Source organism: Anolis carolinensis, chromosome X (genome assembly GCF_035594765.1).
Source record: "Anolis carolinensis isolate JA03-04 chromosome X, rAnoCar3.1.pri, whole genome shotgun sequence".
Taxonomy (NCBI): domain Eukaryota; kingdom Metazoa; phylum Chordata; class Lepidosauria; order Squamata; family Dactyloidae; genus Anolis; species Anolis carolinensis.
In genome coordinates, this window is record NC_085847.1 from 9,815,683 (window position 1) to 9,842,285 (window position 26,603).

Sequence of the window (26,603 nt, forward strand, 5' to 3'; positions counted from 1 at the left end):
CACTATGTAACAAAGCCAACCTCTTTGATTTATCATTTCTTTAGGTTATTTAGTATCAACATCTGAAATACACCATGTAACAAAATTTGAAACATTTTCTGTTTCTGCTTTGAAAGTGTTATTTCCTGTTTAATTGTGTGGTACTTACTTTGAAAGTCGTTGTTCTACTCCAGAAACTTCAGGTTTTGTGGCTGCCACAAACTAGGTTGAATTGGTTAAGGCTCAAGGAGATATCCATTGACCAGCTATAGCAAACTGTGCTCCAGGATGTCCTGCGAAAACAAAGTTGTAGTTTCGTAAACATTTTCCATGTTTTTTAAAATGATAGAACCAGTCAGGAAATGATATTTAGAACCCAGGAACAAAAATCGTGTTGCATAGTGTAATGTACCTGTTCTGATCTACAAAAAAAAAAAAAAAAAATCACCTCAATAACAAACCTATAGAACTTATCTTATTTCTAGCTTGGGGACTGCCTGAATAGCCATATTAAGTAAATATTAAAAATATCAAACATTTATGGATAACACATTATTATTATTATTACTGTTTTTACTGTATTACTGTTGTTGTTGTTGTTGTTATATATATATATATATATATATATATATATATACAGTACAGTCTCACTTTTCCAGGCTAAATGGGCCGGCAGAACCTTGGATAAGCAAATATGTTGGATAATAAGGAGGGATTAAGGAAAAGCCTATTAAACATCAAATTAGGTTATGATTTTACAAATTAAGCACCAAAACATCATGTTATACAACACATTTGACAGAAAAAGTAGTTCATTACACATTAATGCTCTGTAGTAATTACTATATTTATGAATTTAGCACCAAAATATCACAATGCTTTGAAAACATTGACTATAAAAATGCATTGGATAATCTAGAATGTTGGATAAGTGAGACTCTACTGTATATACAATAGAGTCTCACTTATCCAACATAAACGGGCCGGCAGAAGCTTGGATAAGCGAATATCTTGGATAATAAGGAGGGATTAAGTAAAAGCCTATTAAACATCAAATTAGGTTATGATTTTACAAATTAAGCACCAAAACATCATGTTAGGCAACAAATTGGACAGAAAACGTAGTTCAATACGTAGTAATGTTATGTTGTAATGACTGTATTTACGAATTTAGCACCAAAATATCACGATATATTGAAAACATTGACTACAAAAATGACTTGGATTATCCAGAAGCTTGGATAAGTGAGACTCTACTGTATATGTGTATGTAGATATAAGGGGTTCACCCTTCCCTTGGTGATATATAAACATTTATTATTATTATTATTATTATTATTATTATTATTATTATTTATATACTGCCCTATCTCCAACATAACAGAAAACCATACAACTTAAAACCATACAACAACTAAACATAATACAAGAATGAACGTAAGTACACAAAACATACAAGTCAATCAATCAACACAGACTTCACAATGCATTGAAAACATTGACTACAAAAATGCGTTGGATAATCCAGAATGTTGGATAAGTGAGACTCTACTGTATCTAGATATTCTTTGTTATTTTCACCTGCTTACCTTCCTTAGTGCTAGCTTAGACCGCTAGTTAGCTCCAAAACCTTTTCTATCTACGATGGATTTCTTTTTACCTCAAGAAATGCTTTTGGAACTTTTAAGCTGACTTTGCAATCCATCCTGAGAGGAAAGGCTTCCTTCCCTAAGTTCACCTCAGGTAAGTTTCTGCTGTTTGGAAGTGGGCTTCTGTTGCCACTCTGCTATATTTCAGGGAATCTCCTCAGAAAGAGTCGAACGGTTCATAGATTCTCAACAGGATGCCTGGGCGAAACGTCAGGAGAGAATGCTTCTGGGACACAGCCAGACAGCGCCGAAAACGGACAGAGCCTCGACAGGTGGCCAAGGCCTGGCTCCAGTGAGAGCGCCCCCCTCCGTGGCCTTGGTCCCGCTCGGCACTTTCCTCGCCTGCCAGCATTGGGACAATCCATGTTCTCATTGGCGGGGTGGCGCTCTTTTGGGCGACGTGCGCGCGCAGCTGTGCGCGTGGGAAGTAAGGAAGCAAGCAGGCAGGCAGGCAAGGAAGCAGGCGCGCGCGCGTGCCTTTGCTGCCGCCGGCTGCGAAGCTCGTCCCTCCCTGGAAGGCGATTGGCTGCGGGGGTTTGTCACTCCTTCCGGCGCGGCCCGCCCCCAGCGCCTTCTTTCCCTCCTTCCCTCCCTCCATCCATGCCACCCGTCTCGTCTCGGGCTGGAGCCCGGAGTTGGGGCAGGCTGGGCGAAGCTGCTTCCCCGCGCCGCCTCCGACGAGAGCCCGCCGTGGGATGCTCTGGAGAGCCGGCCCTAGCTGGCTGCTTCCCGCGCAGAAAAGTCTGAGGCGCAGAACTTGCCAAGCTCGGAGCCCGTCGGCGTCGAGAGCGTCGGGAGCCTCTCCGGAGGGAAGCGGGAGCTCCGAGCCATGCCGCCGCCGCCACACGAGACGGGTCTGGACTGCCTGCTCCTCGCCTTCCTCCTCTGCACAGGTGAGCCGAGCCCGCGCCTCCGCGCCCCTCCAAGTTGGCCTCGTTCCCAACCCGAGAAGGGGCGTGGGGATGTCTCTCTGGGCTTTGCCTCTTCTGGGTCTCCTCCAAGCCTTTCAGGCCGGAATCACTATCTTGCCGTGAGTTTCCCGCAGAAGCATTCTCTCCCGACGTTTCGCCCAGGCATCCTCAGAGGTTGTGCCGTCGAAGCCTTTCATGGCTGGAGTCACAGGGTTGTTGTGAGTTTACCAGGCTGTCTGGACCATCTTCTAGAAGCATGCTCTCCTGACGTTTCGCCCAGGCATCCTCAGAGGTTGTGAGGTCTGTTGGAAACTAGGGAAGTGGAGTTTTTGTATCTGTGGAAGGAAATAACTCTTGTGTTGGAGGCAAGTGTGACTGTTGCAATTAATCACCTTGATTAGCATTGAATAGCCTTGCAGCCTTAAAGCCTGGCTGCTTCCTGCCTGGGGGAAATCACTTGGGAGAATCAGTCTGAGAAATACCTGCCATAGATTATTGGGAATGTGAATATATTGCAGTTGGCATTGAATAGCCTTGCAGCTTCAAAGCCTGGCTGCTTCCTGCCCCGGAGGAATCTTTTGTTGGGAGGTGTTAGCTCTGCGGATGCCTGCCATAGATTATTGGGAATATGGGAATGTGGCTGTTGGCATTGAATAGCCTTGCAGCTTCGAAGCCTGGCTGCTTCCTGCCCTGGGGGGGGAATCCTTTGTTGGGAGGTGTTAGCTCTGAGGATGCCTGCCATAGTTTATTACCTGTGGAATAAAGTCCCAGGTGGGAGAAAGAACTCTTGCCTGTTTGAGGCAGGTGGGAGTGTTGCCGTTGGCATTGAATAGCCTTGCAGCTTCAAAGCCTGGCTGTTTACTGCCTGGAGGAAATTAGTCAGGAGGTGTTAGCTCTGCCATAGATTATTATCTGTGGAATAATGTCCAGGGTGGGAGGAAGCAGCCAGGCTTTGAAGCAGCCAAGCTATTCAATGCTAATCATTGGAAATTATTCCACAGGGATCTATATATGTATATATATATATACTTGCCAAGGTTCTAACAGACCTCACAACCTCTAAGGATGCCTGATATAGATGCAGGTGAAACGTCAGGAGGGGATGCTTCTGAAACACAGCCAGACAGCCTGAAAAACTCACAGCATACTAGTATTAAAAACTCCAGAATCAGGACAGTAAATTAAGAAGAGCACTCAGAAAACAGGGGAATTCCAGGCAGGAAACAATCAGGGCCAGCTAACACCTCCCAACAAAGTATTCCCCCAGGCAGGTAGCAGCCAGGCTATTCAGTGCTAATCAAGCTGGGCAGTGGCAATATTCACACTTGCCTCCAACAGAGAAGAGTTCTTTCTCCCACCCTGGACATCATTCCACAGAGATATAAACCACACAAGTTTTGAACTTTTTTGGTGGTTTTTAAATACCTTATAACTGTATTCCCAATTTGCTTCGGACATGATAAATAAATGTATTGCATACCAAAGCACACACACACACACACACATATGTGTGTGTGTGTGCAAGATTTGCTGCATGAGTTTTTTCACCAGCAATAAACTCATGCTAGTGTCATGAAACTGGAATAAGCCTTCTCTTCGAGACATTTGTGTGTGTGTATGTGTATATATATATGTGTGTGTGTGTGTGTAATTATTTTATCTATCTATGCCTGGTCACTGTATCTTGGTTCATTGATGGAATATTCTGTCATTAGTTCTTAAGTCTCTACTAATTGATTGATTTGTATGTCTTATGTTCATTATTGTATTATGTTTAGTTGTTGTGTGGTTTTTAGTTGTTGTATGGTTTTCTGTTATGTTGGAAACTGCCCTGAGTCCTTGAGGAGATAGGACGGTATATAAATAAAGTTTATTATTATTATTCTTATTGTTATATAATATACAGTAGAGTCTCACCTATCCAAGCTAAAGGGACCAGCAGAAGCTTGGATAAGTGAATATCTTGGATAATAAGGAGGGATAAAGGAAAAGCCTATTAAACATCAAATTAGGTTATGATTTGACAAATGAAGCACCAAAACATCATGTCATACAACAAATTTGACAGAAAAAGTAGTTCAATACGCAGTAATTTTATGTTGTAATTACTTTATTTATGAATTTAGCACCAAAATATCACGATGTATTGAAAACATTGACTACAAAAATGGCTTGGATAATCCAGAACCTTGGATAAGTGAGGCTTGGATAAGTGAGACTCTACTGTTTGAGCTTTGGATCTCAAAGGGAAGGGTGAGCCCCCCCCCCCCCCAAATATATATATATATATAGGTAATGGAATCAAGGCACCGGACAAAACAACTAAACTAAATGCCCCACAACCTCGAAAATTGACAGCACAACCTTTCATCCACGCCTCTACGTTCATACAACATAAAGAAAAGAAAAATTAAGTCCTAGCCACAGCAACGCGTGGCCGGGCACAGCTAGTGTGTGTGTGTGTGTGTATATATGTATGTATATACATGTAATTTGGAACAGGGACATTGCTTAAGTAACTCCAGCCATATATACATATATACATGTGTGTGTGGCTGGAGTTACTTAAGAAATGTCCCTGTTCCAATGTACATATACATTCAGCTTCAGACCAAACCTACAGAACCTGCCTTGTTTGTTGCCTGTATTGTTATGATTATTGTGATTTTGATCCTAATGGCAAGCTTCCCCTGAGAGCAAAGAGGCCACCCCCAGCTCTGTGATGTTTCTCAGCCCAGGGAAGGCAGGAGTTCAACAGGTGAAGTTTCCCTTTCTGTTCTGGCTCCTCTTGCTGCGGTTGAGCCTGGGCTCTTCTGGCCCCTGTGCCGGCTGCCTGGGTCTCTGTTGTGTCTGTCGTGCCTGCCTGTCTTCCTTGCCGCTGTCAATATGTGTGGGAATCTTCTGCCAGGACCTTGTTAGAAAGCGTTCCCTTGAATGCCTTTGGTTTGGGACAGAAGTAGAAAAGGGCAGGGATGGGACAGGAGGACCCTTTTTGAAGCTGCGGTTAGACTTCCTCCGCCTGGGGCTCTCAGCTCTTGCATCCTTAGATGTAAGCATTCAATGGGACTAGGTTTTGTTGGGTATTTTTTCTACAGAGGCTTTTCAAAATCCCTAGATTTTATTGGATTACAAGGTGCAATGCTTTGATACTGAATTAGGATACTGGGAGGACCAGAGTTTGAATCCCCGCTTGGCCATGGAAACCCAAAGCATGACTCTCTCAGCTACAGAGGAAGGCTCTGAACCAATCTTGCTGAGAAAATCCCATAATAATAATAAATAAAATAATCATAATTTTATAATACATTATTATTTTATTTATTATTATTTTATTATAAATATTGTTAGTATTATTATTATGGGATTTTCTCAGCAAGAATGGTGAGAATATATATATATATATATATATATATATATATATATATAAATATAATATATAGGAGCTCACGGAGGCGCAGTGGGTTAAACCGCTGAGGTACTGAACTTGCTGACCAAAAGGGCGGTGGTTTGAATCTTGGGAGCTGAGTGAGCTCCTGCTGTTAGCCCCAGCTTCTGCCAACTTAGCAGTTTGAAAACATGCCAATGTGAGTAGATCAATAGGTACCGCTCTGGTGGGAAGGTAACCGTGTTCCATGCAGTCATGCCAGTGGCCACATGACCTTGGAGGTGTCTATGGATAACGCTGTCTCTTTGGCTTAGAAATGGAGATGAGCGCCGGACTCGACTAGACTTGATCTCAGGGGAAAACCTTTACCTATAATATATAATATTATTATATATTATATAATTGAGGTGGGGCACAGCAGGGTTGCCATAAGCCAGATATGACTTGACGCAACAGCAACGATGTTGAATTGCAGTCCCATCATCCGAAACTCGAGATGATGGGAGACGTAGTCCAACACATCCACAGGGTTGCAGATGGGGGAGAAGAGTAAACCTCTGCTTACAAAGCAAATTTCCCTGTATACCCATAATCTGTAGCTTTGAATACTTAGATTGACATCAAAAACCAGATCGATCCTCCTCCAAGGAGATTCTAATTTAAATGTTACAGGTAAAGGAGAAACTTCCCTGTTTTGTAGGTAAAAAGAGAGGCAGCCAGTTGTTCCTCTTGGGTTACAGGTGATGCTATGTGTGCTTCCTTGAAAGCAAAGCTTCTTGCTCTGGGCTGAGTTTCTTTCCTAGTGAAGATCCAGGAAACCGCAGATGGTCTCTTGCCTGTGTTAGGTTGGGGGGTCAGGGCACACCTGGAGATGAGGCAAAGGCTTCGAGGGAAAGTTCAGAATAGTAATTGCCACCGAGAGAGCCTCTTGGCAATCTCCACTCTCTGAACTGTAGCTCGAGAGCAAGTTGGTCCCTTCTCCCTCATTTTTAGCCTCACAATAAGCCAGCACGGTAGCTCAGGTGGAGAGATAGTCGCCGGCTCAAGGTCACCCAGTGCAGTTCATGGCCAAGTTGGGATTTGGACTCCTACTTGCCCAACACTCTGATCACGATTCCCTAAAACTGCCTTACGAGCCACCTTTCCTTTTCTATTTTTATTCTAACAGGACGAGGAGCTGGTGGGGGGGGGATGTGCTACTGTGTGGCACCGATGCCATATTTACATCCTTTTCCTTGATGATCAGAGATGGTCGTTCTCTTTTGGTTGTGATGCCACTCACAGCTCCGTTTGCTGCTGGCTTTGGCATCTTCCCTGCTTGGTAGTTTGTGGGTTGGGGTCTCAAAGGAGTGACATTTATTTTTCTTTCCATTTAACAGCTTGGATTGGAAAGGGTTCAGCTTCACGAGTTTCTTTAGCATGCATGTTAGTTTGTAATTTTATAATCTTGTATCTTTTGATTACATGTATTGGTTGGCTTGCTTTGGTACCCGGTTATGCCCGTGTTTGTCATTCTGTAACATTATTTATTGGGGGGGGGGGGGGAGAGTCATTGTTTGTTTTTGGATTTTATGAATGGTCCCATTTTAAAATCTACAAGGATGTGGGCAAACTACAACTCACATCATCATCTGTCATTGCCCCCAAACCCTGTCAGTATTGAAAGTTGGTCCTAATGTGCCAAGTGTGATCCAGTTCCATCATTGCTGGTGTTCATAGTAGTCTCTGGAAATGGGTGAAGGTACTGCAACTCCCATTGTCCAGGGTCCATCCCCCAAATCCCACCAGGACTTAATGTTGGTAATGGGGAGTCTGTGTGTCAAGTTTGGTCCAGATCCATGACTGATGGGTTTCGCAGTGGTCTCTGGGTGTGGGTGAAGGTACTGCAACTCCCATTGTCCAGGGTCCATCCCCCAAATCCCACCAGGACTCAATGTTGGTAATGGGGAGTCTGTGTGTCAAGTTTGGTCCAGATCCATGACTGATGGGTTTCACAGTGGTCTCTGGATGTGGGTGAAGGTACTGCAACTCCCATTGTCCAGGGTCCATCCCCAAAATCCCACCAGGACTTAATGTTGTTAATGAGGTGTCTGTGTGTCACGTTTGGTCCAGATCCATGACTGATGGGTTTCGCAGTGGTCTCTGGGTGTGGGTGAAGGTACTGCAACTCCCATCATCCAGGGTCCATCCCCCCAAAACCCCACCAGGACTTAATGTTGTTAATGAGGTGTCTGTGTGTCACGTTTGGTCCAGATCCATGACTGATGCGTTTTGCAGTGGTCTCCGGATGTGGGCAAAGGTACTGCAACTCCCATCATTCAGGTTCAATTCCCTAAAACACAAACTACCCAGATAAAGTACAAAAATATAATCTATAATCTTCTGTTATTTGTGTTACAATGATATTGGATAGTTTTATATTTTACCATATTTTATATCTGTTTTATTATTCCTTCCCTCTCTCTGTATACACAAACTTTTGGTGGTATGCCTCTGGAAGGACCTACTGGTTTGGGTTGTTTTACTGACAAGGAGCCACGTATACTGATGGTGCTATATCAATGCTTGGTGATGATGATTTATTGAAAACAGAGGTGACTATACCTTTTGCATGTTTTCTGGCTTTCTGCCCGAAAGACTGTTTATGGTGTTGAGAAATTGATATTTTTTTTTATATCAAACTGTGCTGGTGGATGGGAGGGAAGCCCTGCAGCCTATTTCAAAAACGAATTACTGCTCCTGGAGGCTCCTGGAGGCTGGGAACCACGAAAACAATGCCCGTTTTCAACAAAAGTTTCCACATTTGGTTTTCCTTCTGTACATTTCTGCCTGCTGTTGCTGTAGCCTGATAGTTGCATGTTCTATTTACCCAACAATCCCTTGGTGGCAGAGCATATGCCTTGTGTATACAAAGTTCCAGGAATAAATCCAGATATCGAGTGACAGAGAGCTGGTGTCGTGGTTTGAGAACTCCAGTAAAGCAGGGTTTGAAATGCCACTCAGTCTGGAAACCCACTGGGGATTCATCTACACCGACTATTTAATACATTTCGAAACCAGCTTCAAGCTACTGCAGCTAGGCAATGAATGCTTACAAAAGTATGCGAAAGAAAGCCTTTAGTGCGCATCATTACTTTCTGAGCCTCCAACTGGTTCCTGGATTTCCTATGTAATGGGTGGATCTGTGTGCCAAGTTTGGTCCAGATCCATTGTTCGTGGGGTTCGCAGTAGACTCTGGTTGTACGTGTAGGTACTGCAATTCCCATTGTCCAGAGTCCATCCCACTAAACCTAACCAGAACTTAAAGTTGGTCATGGAAGAGGGGGGTCTGGGTGCCAATTTTGGTCCAGATCCATTGTTCGTATGGTTCGCAGTAGTCTCTGTCTGTAGGTGTAGGTACTGCGATTCCCATTGTCCAGAGTCCATCCCACTAAACCTAACCAGAACTTAAAGTTGGTCATGGAAGAGGGGGGTCTGGGTGCCAATTTTGGTCCAGATCCATTGTTCGTATGGTTCGCAGTAGTCTCTGTCTGTAGGTGTAGGTACTGCGATTCCCATTGTCCAGAGTCCATCCCACTAAACCTAACCAGAACTTAAAGTTGGTCATGGAAGAGGGGGGTCTGGGTGCCAATTTTGGTCCAGATCCATTGTTCGTATGGTTCGCAGTAGTCTCTGTCTGTAGGTGTAGGTACTGCGATTCCCATTGTCCAGAGTCCATCCCACTAAACCTAACCAGAACTTAAAGTTGGTCATGGAAGAGGGGGGTCTGGGTGCCAATTTTGGTCCAGATCCATTGTTCGTATGGTTCGCAGTAGTCTCTGTCTGTAGGTGTAGGTACTGCGATTCCCATTGTCCAGAGTCCATCCCACTAAACCTAACCAGAACTTAAAGTTGGTTATGGAAGAGGGGGTCTGGGTGCCAAGTTTGGTCCAGATCCATTGTTCGTGGGGTTCGCAATAGTCTCTGTCTATAGGTGTAGGCACTGCAATTCCCATTGTCCAGGGTCCATCCCCATAAACCCCACTAGGACCTAAAGTTGTTCATAGAGGAGGGGGTCTGAATGCCAAGTTTGGTCCAGATCCATTGTTGGTGAGGGTCACAGTGGTCTCTGGAAGTGGGAAAATGTCCACAAACATATTTTAGGTCTTGGGGACCAGGGATGGTCCACGGATCATAGGTTGGGAACCACTGGTGTAGATGTACTGGTGACCTTGGGCAAGTCCAACTCTCTCAGCTTCAAAGGAAGGGTATGACAAACCCCTCAGACAGCATAGGGTCACCATAACCCTATGGAGCTGGAGACTTGCTGCCAGAGCAGGTCACACTTGGGGTAGCAGGACATAGAGCAGTGGTCCTCAACCTGGGGTCCCCAGATGTTTTTGGCCTTCAACTCCCAGAAATCCAAACAGCTGGTAAACTGACTGGGATTTCTGGGAGTTGTAGGCCAAAAACATCTGGGGACCCCAGGTTGAGAACCACTGACATAGAGCATTACCTAGTGTAAAGCCTTTCCCCTAAGTTATACAACAGTGGCTCTCAAACCTTTGATGTGTATGTCAACCACTCGAATATTGCCAAGAGTCTTGGCAGACGGCTTTGTACATATTTTTTTCCCCTGCGAATCAAAGCATACGCGCAACTCATGGTTTAATATAGCTTTCTACAGCAATGGTGTCATTGCCCAAACCAGCACTGCATGTGGAAAATCACAGAAAGTAGGCAAGGCTTTGCAGGAGGTATTTTTGGCTTCCACTTTTGTAGAAGAAAGTGAGGAGACAGCTTTTGTGCGACACACTGGGCTCAAGGTCATAGTTGAGTTCCTATGTGCCTGCTGTCAGCCCCAGCTTCTGCCAACCCAGCAGTTCGAAAACATGCCAATGTGAGTAGATCAATAGGTAGTCAATGTCATGCCAATGTAGTCATGCCAATGTGAGTAGATCAATGCAGTCATGCTAGTGGCCACATGACCTTGGAGGTGTCTATGTACAACACCGGCTCTTTGGCTTAGAAATGGAAATGAGCACCAACCTCTAGTGTTGGGCAGAACTAGACTTAATGTCAAGGGGAAACCTTTACCTTTATCTATAATATATAATTAATGTTGTTATAGTGTATTATTATTAGTAATATTATACTGTATTATATTGTAATATTATTTTCAATATTATGTGTATATACCATATATTATTATATATCATTGTATACACATATACAGTAGAGTCTCACTTATCCAAGCCTCGCTTATCCAAGGTTCTGGATTATCCAAGCCATTTTTGTAGTCAATGTTTTCAATACATCGTGATATTTTGGTGCTAAATTAGTAAATACAGTCATTACAACATAACATTCCTGCGTATTGAACTACTTTTTCTGTCCAATTTGTTGTATAACATGATGTTTTGGTGCTTAATTTGTCAAATCATAACCTAATTTGATGTTTAATAGGCTTTCCCTTAATCTCTCCTTATTATCCAAGATATTTGCTTATCCAAGCTTCTGCCGGCCCATTTAGCTTGGATAAGTGAGACTCTACTGTATATATAAACTAGCTGTGCCCGGCCACGTGTTGCTGTGGCTTATGGGACTGCTTTGTTGACCAGGTGGAATAGCAGCCTCAAAAGCCTGAACCCTGGCTGTACCCCGGTGCCATTGTGGCCGAGGGGGTTGCTAGGAGACAAAGTGGGTGGGGCCTAAAAGGGGCAGGGCCTACCTTTCTGACCAGCAACCAGGGTTGAAAACGGCTCTTCCTCGTTCTCTAATTTGGACTTGATTTTTCAGGTTTTTTGTTTGCAAGACATAGATTGGATGACTATGTCTTTTGTGGCCAAATTTGGTGTGATTTGGTTCGGTGGTTTTGTTGTTTACTCAATCAAACGTGCATTACGTTTTTATATATATACATAATGCATATTATATTATTAGCACAGCATATTAAAAATTGCTTGTTTTCTTGTGAAGGGAGACTAGAAGGCAATGGGACTGGAGGGATAAATTATGCAGAGATGGAACAGGCAACCCCTGGGTCTTTGGGGTTAACAGGAGCCTTTAACTACCTTCTTGTAACACGTGCAAAACTATTTTAAATGGCTATTTTCCAGTTTCAGCCCTACCCCCAAGGTTTCATGGGGAGGAGGGAAAGCCCAGAGGTCCGGATTTGCACCCTTTTTGCTCTGCTCGGTGCGCCGAAGTGACATTTCTATGGCAAACGGTGCTTGACCTCTTGATCATGTTGCGTTTCCAACCGAAGAGCAAATAATAATAAGCCTTCTTAATCTCGCTCTCGTCATGGACAAGTAGTGGTCTTCAGTGAAGCAATGGCGATCACCTTGTCAGAACCCATTCAAGGTTAATCAGGATGAGACAAAGTTGCTGGCGTGAAAAGGTTATGGATGGATAGATGCAGAAAATATTTCACAGCAAAGAAGACCTGGCATTTTCCAGTCCATGCAAAGAGGTCAGGGACTTATACGTGTAGCCCAAATGGCTAGATGAACACAGTATCTCCTTCTTGAAGTAATGAGAATGGAGAAGAGGAACATCTACAGCAAAACCTATATATCAAGGCTGGGAGGAAGAGGGGGACAAAACTCAGTCGTTTTTATGGTGTTGTAGATTAGTGAAGTTAGCCTCCCCAAATAAAGCGGTACCTAAATTTTTTACTTGACAGATGCAACTGTGTTTTGAGCTTCATAAGTCAACAGCAAGCTAGGCTATTAATGGTCAGGGGCCTAATATGACCCAGGCTGGCTTCAAACTCATGACCAGTAGTGATTTATTGCAGCTGGCTACTAACCAGCTGCACCATAGCCCAACCATGGGTTGGTGGTTCAAATCTGTGAGAAGGGGTGAGCTCCTGTCTGTCAGCTCTAGCTTGTGGGGACATGAGAGAAGCCTCCCAGCGGGATGGTAACACATCCAGGCGTCCCCTGGGCAACGTCTCTGTAGATGGCCCATTCTCTCACACCAGAAGCAACTTGCAGTATGTTCTCAAGTCTCAAGCTTGAAGGTTGGCGGTTCGAATCCATGGGGAAGGGGTGAGCTCCCGTTTGTCAGCTCTAGCTTGCAAGGACATGAGAGAAGCTTCCCAGCAGCGTGGTAACATATCCAGGCGTCCCCTGGGCAACGTCTCTGTAGACGTCCCATTCTCTCACACCAGAAGCGATTGCGATAGTCTTGAACCACCCTGTGCCCCCACCGATTGCATTTTCCAGCTTTCTTCCCTTGTATCTCCACCGCATCATCTCTCTTTCCAGTGCCAAGCGAGATGGCTATTTGTTAGTTCTTTCTTCTCGCAGTAAAGACTTACTGAGGCGAGACGTGAGCTGATCTATGTTCGCAGTCCCCCCTGTCTCTTCCCTTTAAAGTAATGGAAATCTCCGGAGCCAAGTTGGGTGGCCAGAGAGCCGTTGTGACGATTTTCTTGGGTTTAATCAAGTTGTTTCAGGCATAATGGTTTTCTCCAGCGCTTACAAAACCCCAACTGGGGGAAGCCTTTCGAAGACAGAGCAGTTTGCCGATCGGAGCAGTTTGGCCTTTGGAATAGATTGGTTAGTTTAGAGTATCCCCTTTTTAGTTTTATTTTACCCATAGATTTGGGATACATTGTCTTCTTTGAAGTGAAAGTGGATGGGATTTTACTAGTAAGGATCCTCGATTTAGGAGTCAAATTTTGCTTGGGTTGCTGTGAGTTTCCCGGGCTCTGTTTATTTGTTCATGTATGGCGTTTGCATTTGGTGCAATACCGTTTGGGATCTTCAAGAATCTTAAGAGGATCTTTCATCTTGAGTTGTGATGAATGAGTTTGGATAAGGTTAACATCTGATTGCCGTGAAGTAGTACTCTGGTCTTCGGCATTGATTAAAAGTTGTTAAGTTAAAGGACACTTCTAGTCCTCATGATTGCTGGAAGCTTCTGCAAAGAAGCAAGCAACAGCTGCAGAGGGACTTGTGCAGTACTTCAGGAAGGGATTCCAGCAGATGTATATATTTCAACTAGCGTATATACCTGGCGTTGCCTGTGTTTGCATTGTCTTTTTGGCTCTTACCCGTAGCTCAGTGGTTCCCAACCTCTGGTCCGTGGGCCACCAGTGGTCCGGAAGAACTAAAATATGGTCCACAGCCTCACTGTTACTACTACGGATAATAATAACAATTTTTTTCTTATTGTCTTCATTTTCAGGCCTGTTCCTGGGGTAATTTGGGGTGCTGATTCAGAAAATTGCATTGGATAGACCACAACAGCTCTAGTTTCTGATACAGAGCATATGCCATCCAGTAGTCATCAGCTCTAGATTAAATTGGGAACCACTGCTGTAGCTAATCCTTTCTCTCTATATACTGCCCTCTTGTGGTTGCAGCTGAGTGCTGCATGCAGACATCCCTATTGGCCAATAGCTAATCCTTTCTATCTATATACTGCCCTCTTGTGGTTTCAGCTGAGTGCTGCATGCAGACATCCCTATTGGCCGGTAGTTAATCCTTTCTATTTATATACTGCCCTCTTGGGGGTGCAGTTGAGTGCTGCATGCAGACATCCCTATTGACCAGTAGCTAATCCTTTCTATCTATATACTGCCCTCTTGTGGTTGCAGCTGAGTGCTGCATGCAGACATCCCTATTGGCCAGTAGCTAATCCTTTTTATCTATATACTGCCCTCTTGTGGTTGCAGTTGAGTGCTGCATGCAGACATCCCTATTGGCCAGTAGCTAATCCTTTCTATCTATATACTGTCCTCTTGTGGTTGCAGCTGAGGGCTGCATGCAGACATCCCTATTGGCCAGTAGCTAATCCTTTCTCTATATATACTGCCCTCTTGTGGTTGCAGCTGAGTGCTGCATGCAGACATTCCTATTGGCCAGTAGCTAATCCTTTCTCTATATATACTGCCCTCTTGTGATTGCAGTTGAGTGTTGCATGCAGACATCCCTATTGGCCGGTAGCTAATCCTTTCTATCTATATACTGCCCTCTTGTGGTTGCAGTTGAGTGCTGCATATTGGCCAGTAGCTAATCCTTTCTATCTATATACTGCCCTCTTGTGGTTGCAGCTGAGTGCTGCATGCAGACATCCCTATTGGCCAGTAGCTAATCCTTTCTAGCTATATACTACCATTTTTGTTTACTTTTTGGGCCCTCACCCCCAAACAGGATGAATGTTGTTTTTGAAATCTTACAATTATTTTAATTTGGATCATCAAGAGTATGTGTGCCCAGTTTGGTCCAGATCCATCAAGCCATGTAGGAGCCTTTGTGATACAAACAAACAAACCAACATAATATGCTTGCGTACATATATCCTTTGACTGCCTTCTGAACTCTTTCACAAAGAAGGCTAGTAAAAGAAGAACTCCCAGGATTTCATAGCATTGAGCCATGGCCATTAAAAGTGGTGTCAAACTGTATTAATTCCGAAGTGTGGATGTGCCCTTTGTCTGGACATGAAGCTCTTTGGCAACAAATGGGTATTGACATTGTAGAAGGAAGCTGTGCATTTATGTAGTGTGTGCTGTTGAAGAAATCTATAAAACTGCAACCAAAATAACTTGGTTGCCAGCCTTCCCAAGGCCAACATTGCCAGCCTTCCCAAAACTGAACAAACTTGGAAAAGTCTGTCAATTTCAGCTGCTTTGGAAATTCTTGTGGACAGATGGACTCATTGTTTACACCACTCATTGATGAATGGTTTTCCACCCGATTGCGGTGGGCTTGAAATTGGTTTAACTTGCTCCTCACTCTGCCCCAACTCCATAGCCCTGCTGTTTGTGTGTGCTTACTGTTAAAGCCCATTTTTACAATATGCGCTATAAAAATACAATCTCATTTTGCCCACCACGGCTCCATCTGATGACATTCTAGGATTTGTACTCCAGCAAGGGACCTCGAATCTTTTCCTTTCAATCTCCAGGTAGATTAGGCAGGAGAGGGGATTTCAGGGAGTGGAACAGAGAATATCCCTTTTTGCTTTTGGCAAAACTAACAGCATCGTTCTCTGTGTGAAAAGAGTGAACGAGTGAGAATGAGAGTGTCACATGGGGATTTCTTTCTCTAATCATAAATCCTCCCAGCGATTCCACAGATTCCCAAGTAACGTTTTACGGCACATTTCTCTTTCTCTTGGTAGAGAGCTCAGGCTGGTGTGGTCATCAAACTCTTTCCGGGGAACGTAGCAAACCTTCCAAGACTTTCTCCGTACCCACACTTGTGGACTGCAACTCTTGAGGTTTCACCAAGTGACACTTTTGAAGTATTGTTCACAATGACTCAGCTTTAGAAAGTGAGTGAGAGTGAGGAAAACAAGATGTGTAAAGATCTGGTCCCCGATTATCTGCTTTGAACTGGATTATATGAGTCTACACTGCCAGATAATCTGGGATAAGCAGATAATCTGGGATCAGGCTGGACAGAGAATGAGAGATCGTGAGATCGAAGCCCGGGTTAGATTGAGCTCCTGACCATTTAATAGCTTGGCTCGTTGTTGACCTAAGCAGCTCAAAAGACAGTTGCATCTGTCAAGTAGAAAATCTAGGTACCGCTTTATGCGGGGAGGCTAATTTAACTAATTTACGACACCATAAAAACTTCCAGCAGCGTGCAGAAAGGTAGGAGGAAGTAGTCCATCAAGGACTCGGTGTCACAAGTGGTCGATTAAGTGGCAGCTTCCCCTATGGCCGGAATTGAGCATACCCTCATGAAGCCGGAAGCTGAAAAATGTTAAATTGCCTCTGTGTCTGTCTATATATGTCGCATGTCTAATGGTGTTGAATGTTTGCCATGTATATGTGCATTGTGATCCGCCCTGAGTCCCCTTCGGCGTGAGAAGGGCAGAATATAAATACTGTAAATCAATCAATCAATCAGTGTAGATACGCCCATAGAAGGCAGCATAGAAGCAGAACAAATGCATGATTGAAATATTTATTTCAATAGCAACTCATTGAACTTGTGGAAGTCGCATCCACCAGTTCTGCTGGCTGCCAGAAAGATCCTTCAGAAAGGGATGAGATCAATTCATGGAGTCTGAGGCTAGTGACTTTCCATCTAATTTTTTTTTTCCGTGTCAGGAGCAACTTGAGTTGCTTCTGGAGTGAGAGAATTGGCCGTCTGCAAGGACGTTGCCCAGGGGACGCCCGGATGTTTGGATGTTTTTACCATCTAATGACTCATCTTTTGTAAGACCCATAACAGCGTTAACATGCCTGATACAGACCTGGAAAGAAATGGATTTTTGAATCTTTGCTCTGCCAGCGGGTTTTTAATGGCGACCTTGGAAATGATTATAGGCAAACAATCCCTTGCTGATTGTAGGCCAACTCTTCATCACAAGGTTGTTACGAGGATTTTTTTTTAAAAGGCAGGAGAGAAAAGAAGTTTTGCTTTGTACTCTTTGTCAGAAGTGTGCGACAGAAGTCGCCGGTTGGATCTACACTGCCCTATAGCCCCATATTATCTGCGTAGCCCACATTATCTGGCAGTGTAGCAGCTAATCTGGATTTTATATGGCCATTAGCTGTGCCCGGCCACGCGTTGCTGTGGCGAAGTCTGGTGGTATGGGAAATAAAGTATTGAGGAATTGGTGGTAGTTAAGGTAAAGGGTAAAGCTTTTCCCCTGACATTAAGTCCATTATAAATGGGTTATATAGCTGTGTGGAAGGGCCTTGAGTCTACACTGCCATATAATCCAGTTCAAATCTGATAATCTGTATTTTATAGGCAGTGTGGAAGAGGCCTAAGTGAGGCCTAACTCTGCCTGTCCCCTGGGCTGAGTGGGTTGCTAGGAGACCAAGAGGGCGGAGCTTAGCCTTCTAACTGGCAGCAATTGGATAAAACACAATTCTTCCTCTCCCTCTAATTAGGACTTTATTTTTCTTTTCTTTTTGTTGTATGAACGTAGAGGCATGGATGAGGGGTTGTGCTGCCAAGTTTAGAGTTTCTGGGATGTGTATTTTTGTTGTTTTGTCCTAGGCCGAAATTTCATTACCATTTTATATATATAGATAGATTGCCAAATTAGGACTCTCCTAGGGCCTGGGAGACCTAGATAGCATGGTGATACTTTGTGATCTCACCAGAGGTAGGTTGTGGCAATGTCACAAAGCATGACCGAGTATGTAATTCATGGACCCCTCCACCGCTCCAGCTGACCATTTCAAGGGAACCTCTCTCATTGTGAGGCCTTCCACTTCACCCTGAGGACTAGGCTTTGAGATCTGACAAGCCTAACCAGAAGGCCTGTCCTTCACAACGGTGCTGGCCTGTAGCCTTCCCCTTGGCATTGTTGAAAGAATTCATCTGCTAGTCTCAATGGCATTTTAGATTGGAGGTTTTATCTCCCCGTTCCCCCACCCTTTCGTTCCTTTTGTGGAGCTGATTTCCATGTTCTTTGGTGTGGGTTGTGGCTACCATGGTGAGGATAGGTGGTGGGTGTCGTTCTTTGAGCGTTTCTGCTTGTGGAGAGACACTTCTGAAATGGATTCGGCTGCTGCAGATCCGCTGCTGCAGGAGGATATTTTTGTGCCGCTTGCTATGTGACAGATCCCTTGGATATTTAGAAATTGACACTCTGGTTGCACGCCCCGGTGGGGATGAGGCGAGAAGGAAATGTTGGCGTTCCTACCGGCTGAATCCTGTTCGTGGACCTGTTCCACTTTGTCCAGGGTCGGGCAAGGATGGCAGCTTTTCCGATGCTTTCCTCGCTTCACAGCCCTGTGGGTTTCTCCCCCTCTGTATGGACCAGCACAATTCCAGTTTCCGAAATAAGTCCTTACAGCTTGGGTTCCTTAGCTTGTCCATGCGGAAAACTACTTGGCACCAATAAAACATTGTGCACTAATCTTGCTAGGGTGATAAATGGAAAAAGTTTTTGGGAAAAATTAGCACAGGGTAGGGTTTTTTTTTCATGCAATAGTTTAGGCACTGGGTTGCTGTGAGTTTTCTGGCCATGTTCCAGAAGCATTCCCTCCTGACATCCTCAGAGTTTGTGAGGTTTGGGATAGTTCAACAGGGGTAGTTTCCAGCAGTATATTTGTGCTGGTAAAATTAATTTCCCATCTAGCTGCTGTGATGATTCAGTCCGACAAAAGGGAATAAGGGAGGCATCCGATGATATCAACCTTGGTAAAGGTTCTTGAAATGAAATGCGTCCCCATTCACAAGGGCCAAATTAAAAAAGTATGGCTATTCCTAGCATTGCGAATGCCAAGATGTACCTGCCAGTTATATAGAAGCTGAAGAGAAAGAACATTGGAAGGGAAAAAGAAGTCGCAACCCTAATTTGGCGCCAAAAGCCAGGAATACCACCGTTGTTTCGAGGGTGCCAGTCAAATTAAAGACACAAAGTCTAACAGAGGAGAAAACATTCTTCTGGTTGGAAACAGCTTTTTTGAACACTTTATTGAACAGAATTAAAAAACACACAAACCTTTGCCAACACTGTTTTTCACAGCTTGGCAAATTCTGCTTTTAACAACACATAGGAGTTGTAATCCAAAGAATGATTTATTTTCCAAGTAAAGGAAACTTTTTCCAAATTCTGCTTTTCATGGGTAACTCCTGACTAGTAACATTTTCTTTTGAAAGCATGACTCCCAGCATGACTGTCCAAAATGGGACAACGAAATGTATGGGACTGTGTCATATGTCATGAAAACCTTTCATTCATAGGTCGCTGTGAGTTTTCCGGGCTGTCTGGCCATGTTCCAAAAGTGTTCTCTCCTGAAGTTTCACCCACATCTATGGCAGGCGTCCTCATGTATGATTTGTTGCTTGTTGCAGGTAGACTTGGAGGTTTGTCATTACATTTATGCGACACACCAATGCGCTGCAGCCAACACACAAATGTGCTGCGACAAACAATTTGTAAAGCTCTGGGCTGGAGAGTTGGGCATTGAAATCCCAAATGTCGGCAAGGCCCAAAGTCCTCAAGTTCCTGAAGAGGTGATGATATTGGGAGGGAATTCACATTCCCGCCGCAAACAAATATAAATACGTTTTGCAGATCCTTTGTCTCCAAATCTCTCCAAATTATACACAAAGAATAGCTGGGGTGGTTCAGTTAATTATCACACTCAATTTGTCAAGCTTGGCATCAGAGCGCTATTTGCCGACATCTGACTCTTTAGCTGATCAATATCCCCTCTCCAGGTTCTTGGGCTCTAAAATAGTTACATAAAAAATCAATGGGATCCAAATTGGATTGGGCGTATTTTATGATTAGGGATGATACTGCTTTGAAGAGACTCTCTCTCGCCCTCTTTATGCTCTGAGAATTGTGCCGAGTGCATGGTTAGGGGGTTGTTTCCATGGTCTGGTGGCTTTGCATGCTTCTTATATGTCGCATTCTTCCCCCCAAATTGGCCGCAACTTGCTTCACCCAGAAATGACACCATCCATAGGAACATCTCCAAGTCTGTGTCCATCAGGAGTTCAGAAAATCAATTATAGGACAGTTGGGAAGGGTGGGACTGGTTTGAGTGTACTCCATATTTCTAACTGTGATGCTGGGTATATTTTAATGCATATTCTTTAATCCCTTTTAAAAAAATCAAATATATTGGCAGGCATGCAGTCACTTTCTTTGGATAGTGTACAAGATTACAAGCCAGTTTGAAGGACAACCAAAGGAGGAAGAGACAAGAGTGAGAGAAAAACGTTATTTTTTTCACACCCGACTTGAATGTTTTTTTTTCCAAATGGGGCTTGAAAAATGCCCAAATCAAAAGCATACCCTCCAAATTGGGAGGCCTTGAGTCTGCTTGGCCCCCCGTTCGATAGGACATCCTTTCAGATATGTAAACATGGCCATCATGCCTCCTCTTAACTTTTCTTTTCCAAGCTAAATATACCCAGCTCCATCATAGGGCTTGGCTTCCAAACCTTTGATCATTTTGGCCGGCTTCCTTTGGATACATTTCAGCTTGTCAATATCCTTTTTGAATTGGACCCAGTATTATTCCAGGTGAGGCCTGACCAAAGCATTCACGTCCCTTGTTCTGGACACTATCCTCTTATTGATGCAATTCGTAAAGTTAATTAATCCTACTGGAAAGCTGCTGCCAGCTGAAACAAACAACAGCACATTAACTGCTCAAAATAAAAAACAGAATCAAGTGCTTCAGAAGTAAAAATAAAAAAAACTGGATAATGCCTTTCTTAGATCTATCTGAAATACTGCAAAAGTTATGTGAGTGTTGGAGTTCTCTACAACTCTTCATAAACTTAGGGAAGGTATATGCATCATCCTACAGTAGAGAAAAGTCACAATAATTGTTTTTTCCTATGGCATCAGTTGTGTGCCAAGTGACTCTGCTCTGGGTTTTAGTCTAAACTTTGAACCCCTGAATAGGTTCAGCACCTTGACAAGCCCTGTCGGCATTCAGGCGAGATTTTGGAATGGATTCATTGTCCCACGACATGATTGCTGGCAGCTGCCACTGGAAATGAGATCTTATAAATAACGATAAAACCTAATGCTAGTTTAACACCTGCCTTAAGGTGTTCTGGAGCTAACCACATTCCAGTTCCCAAGGTGGGTGAGGAAACTGCTTCTTGGATGGGGCGAAAACAGATGCTCCTCTGTGTTGGAATCAGGTGGTGTTCCCTGGCATATTTCCTCATTGGAGCATTCTGTTGATCCTCACTCTTCTCCTTTTCCAAACAGATGGAGAAGCGCAGATTTATGTTCTCTTTTAAGTGCAAGAGGTTGGTCACAGGTCCCTATCTCCTTTCAGGCCTAGTAATAAACCCATCAGCGAGTGATTTAAATCTTCCCCTTCCCTGATTGGAAAGAAGAGACGTGGCGTTATTTATGATTGTAATGCTGTGTTAAGATGGTTAATGCTGGGTAGCCTTTTTTTTTTTAAGTGAGAAGGCTGCTGTGATATCTCTTTGGAAGAGATTATCTGAAAGTTGCAAAAAGGAGAGGTTTTTAGACAAATTACGGAGGGGATTTGTGCTCAAGCCCTTGGTAATTTCTTTGGGGGAGGATGTCATTTTTCTCTCTTCCACTGCAAGAGCTTTCACCAATTTGTGACGAGCCTGATTTAGTTGCCTTTTTGGGGGGTGGGAACTGAAACGGCAGGATGGGAGGCCTCAAATTACACTGAATGGAAGATGAGGCCCGGAGAGGACCTTTTGCTTTGCACTTGAGAATGATACCAAAGAGGGTGGGTGGGTGGGTGGGGGTAGCAGCAGAGGAAGAGAGAGCCCACATAGAAGGCCCTCTCGAGCAGATGGAATGGAGCGTCTGTGTGCCTCAAACATAGCAGGCAAGTTGAAAATGTGATAGCCCATCATGGCAATGGCGATTTTATTTATTTATATAGTGTTAAAGTACTGAGCTGCTGAACTTGCAGACCAAAAGGTCCCAGGTTCAAACCCTGGGAGTGGAATGAGCGGCCACTGTTAGCTCCAGCTCCTGCCAACCTAGCAGTTCGAAAACATGCCAATGTGAGTAGATCAATAGGTACTGCTTCGGTGGGAAGGTAACGGTGCTCCATGCAGTCATGCCATTGGCCACATGACCTTGGAGGTGTCTACGGACAACGCCGGCTCTTTGGCTTAGACATGGAGATGAGCACCAACCCACAGAGTTGGACATGACTGGACTTAACGTCAGGGGAAACCTTTACCTTTACTAGCTTGGGGACCCGGCAGTGCCCAGGTTATTAGAAGCTGGCATTGTTAATGTGTAACACTATTTATTAGAAAAAACTCAATCTTTGATTTTGTTTTTTATGAATGCTCCCATTGGAAAATGCATAAGGATGTGGGTGAACTACAATTCCCAAAATCGTGTGTCAATCCTCCCCAAACCCCACTGTATCCAAACTTGGCCATGTTGGGTCCGTGTTTGGTCCGGATCTGATGTTGGCTGGGTTCAGTGCTTTCTGGATAAGGGTGGATTACAACTCCCAGATCCTAGGTCAAACCAGGCCTGTATGCACAGTTGCCCATGTTGGGTCTGTGTGCCAGTATGTTCAGTTGCTGATCAGTTCCTCTGTTTGTTGTGTGCCATAGGAAAGGGTAGGAAAGGGTTAAGGAAGAGGCAGTGGGCATGGTTATGCAAATGAAGAGAGAAAGGAACTCTGGGATGTGCTCACTGTAACCTGCAATGTCCTGGGAGGGAGTGACTTGGTTTCTCCTCAGCACTGGGAACTATATCCTGTTTGTGGAGGCTGGAGGCGGTCTGTGTGAGTGGACACTCATGCCACATACACACATACAGATTTTCACTTTTATTATGTGTATAGATATTCTGCCTTTTTCCCAACATGAGATCCAATGGGTAGCATAGACTGAAAGAAAGTAATTGAAGCCTGACCAAGTAGCCATGAGATCATGTCCAACACACCTGGACTTCAAGGTCTTCTCACGGATTCTCTCAGAGTGTCTCATTAGTCTAGACTGTTGGAGAGGCAGGCGGACTATAGCTTGCAATGGACATCCATTCAAATGGCTTGTTCTCCTCTGTAGAACAGGATTGTAGGCTGTCTGGCATTATGCTACAATGTGATCCTTTTTTTGTTGGATTTTTTTTTTTTGCCTAAGCACCGTACTGTGTTTGGGATTAATAGCGTATACAGCTGCTAGCTATATTTAAATTTCTCCCTTTTGGACAGTTATTAGGATTTATTACAAAGGATTCATCCTTTGGAAAATAATAGCCAGACTGCTCTGTATTTATTCCTTTAATGTACTTCATTTTAAAAAAGGTGTGTGCTTTTAAAAGCCGTTAGTGTGACTTGGATTTGGGCCAGAAAACTAATCTCCATTAGGGATTTACGAGTGTTATAAAAGAGAGTGCTAATGCCATGTGAAGTGGAGGTCTCATTTTGTGTTCTTTGTGCTCTTCATACTAGAAAGCGTATGTTGACGTTTGCCTCAATCCAGTTGCTAGTTTCAGCTCGGTAGACCCAAGGAACTGGCTGATGAATGAGAAGGTGACACTTCTGTAAATCCTGCTGAATAAATGGATCCACTTGAGTTGCAATTAGCATTTGGATTTAGCACTCTTGGTGTATGGGTGGGTGTGACACTTAGATAAATACTCTGGGAAATTCTCAAGATCCTCTAGTCTAGACCTATCTTGTTTGTCTTTCCTTGAAAATATGTACCAAATTTCCCTTGTGCATATTTTGCTACAGTTTTTTGCCTTTTCCCGCCAAAGCGGTACCTATTTATCTGCTCACATTTGAATGTATTTGAGCTGCTAGGTTGGCAGGAGCTAGGGCTAACAGCGGGAGCTCATGCCGACCTGCGGATTTGAACTTCCAACCTTCAGGTCAGCAGTTCAGCAACACAAGGGTTTAACCTATTGCTCCATCATAGGGCTTGGTTTCCAAACTTTTGATCGTTTTGCTGGCTTCCTTTGTGCCACCACAATAAAGTTGGAAGTCTTAGTCCAAAAGCACCAAGTGGTCTACAGTTGTCCAACCATGTCCTATAAGAGTCAAGTACTAACCGTTGACTAAGGCTTGCCCAAGACATTTTGCTGCCTGACATAGCATAGGTACCACAAAGTTATTGTAGATAGTATCTCTAGGTATCTCATCCCAGAGTTGCCCTCATCTTGCTCAAACAAAAGATAGTTGGTCTTCTATATTTGGGTCTATAGGGGTTCCAGGGAGGCCTTTTTGGAAGTAGTTGCACCATCACTTATTTAAAACAAGATGGAAAACTTCTCGTCCTGAGAGATGCATTAATAATACGTTGTGGTTCAGATCTAACTGCATCTCCTCTCAAGAAGGATAGGGATCAAGAGGAGCAGTTGTCTTCCTTACTTCTATCAGTTTGTGTGGTATTCTGGAACCAGTGTAATCCTACTCACAGAGTTGCTAGACAACTTCTGCTGTCACAGTGGCATCTAAGTCTGCTCTTATCGGAAAGATTTTGTCTGTGAAATGATCATGAATGGCATCACGGTGCCCTGCTGAAGGCTCCAGAGTTGGCTTTGTGGGGAGAAGGTGCCTGAGTGAGACCCCTTACTGCCCTAAATAATTCAGTTGGTTGTGAATTCACAGACACAGTGCATGCAGAGAAGAAGGCGTTGCTCGCTGCATGTGCTGCCACTTTATAGGAATGAAGTTGTTCCCTACAGTGTTGTCTTGTCGGAATTTTGAGCCATCTGCGCTCCCGTCATCATCCTTCTCGTTTCAGCTCTCTGAGATCTTTGGTATACTAATGAGCCTGGTTAGGAACAGTTTGGAGAGGATGTTTGGGAGTGATCATGTCAATAGCCTTCATCAACTCTTGATCCTTGGTGATGCCAGCCACAAAATTCTCTCTTAATACTTTCTGGAATTCTGAATTTGAGGTGGACCGTCTTCAGTCCACTACTCCATCACTGGAAAAAATAATAATGTCAGGTAAAGGCATGTCCTTTACCTTCAAAATTTGAGAGTATGCCTCAAGGATTTTCCTGGCAAATCTGGAAACCTCTATCTTTTTGCTCCAGGTCAATGCTGCGGCAATTTGTTTTAGCTATTGTATCTCTAGTCATGCTCCTGAATTTCATTCAAGGCTTGAGGCCAGCCGCTGTAGACCTGTCCAGGGTGCTGAACCTACTGCACTCCAATGCTATACCAGTTGGCAATGGCTATTTTATTGTGTGTTCTTTAATTAATAATAATTGTTTGTAGAATAAGACTTCATTTTATAACTATTTTGTTAATAAATTATTGGACCTGTCGACACCAAAGTATAGAGGTAAACCGACACAAATTGCAAATGACACAAAACCTCTACTATACTAATATTATATTGTATATACATATAATATTAATAATAATATTATGATGTAATACAATATAATAATAATACACTGTTATAATTGTATATTTATACTACATGTAATATTACTAATAATATTGCAATATAGTCGTATAGTGCAATATAATAATATATAATGCTTATATTGTGCTATGCTAATAATATAATATATTGTATGCATATTTAACTTGTAAGGAGCCCTCGGTGGCGTAGTGGATTAAAGGCTGGTGACTTGAAGGTTGGGTTGCTGATCTGAAGGCTGCCAGGTTCGAATCCCATCTGGGGAGAGCGCGGATGAGCTCCCTCTGTCAGCTCCAGCTCCATGTGGGGACATGAGAGAAGCCTCCCACAAGGATGGTAAAAACATCAAAAAAACCGGGCGTTTCCTGGGCAACGTCCTTGCAGACGGCCAATTGTCTCACACCAGAAGTGAGAAAAAAAATTGTATATACATATAATAATAATAATATGATGTAATACAATTTAATAATAATAATAATAATACACTATTATAATTGTATATTTATATTACATGTAATATTACTAATAATATTGTAATATAGTCGTATAGTACAATATAATAATATATAATGCTTATATTGTGCTATACTAATAATATAATATATTGTATGTATATTTAACTTGTAAACCACCCTGAGTCCCCTTTGGGATGAGAAGGGTGGGATATAAATGTCGTTAATAAATAAATAATAATAAATAGTTGAGGAGAGGAAATAGTGTTGGGTAAAAACTGTGGTGTTGATTTTTCTACTCACTCCTTCTTCTCTTTTGCTAAACTTAAGTCCTTTCCACCTTCAATTGAATCTTTGACTGCATGAATGTGTCAGCTGCAGCATCAAGGGCCATGTGGCTTGAGAGAAAATCTTATTTTTGAGCATCTTAGGTATGTCGAGCC

At 43.4% G+C, this 26,603-nt stretch overlaps 1 protein-coding gene across 1 annotated transcript in view; it reads left to right on the plus strand.

Moving 5' to 3' along the window:
* Positions 1-2,234: 2,234 nt before the first annotated feature.
* tmem132b (transmembrane protein 132B) overlaps positions 2,235-26,603 on the plus strand; it is a 272,960-nt gene continuing 248,591 nt past the window's right edge. The window contains exon 1 of the mRNA XM_008113646.3: positions 2,235-2,521. Within this exon, the coding sequence (XP_008111853.2) occupies positions 2,458-2,521 (64 nt within the window). The 5' untranslated portion in view covers positions 2,235-2,457. The remainder of the gene's footprint in view (positions 2,522-26,603) is intronic.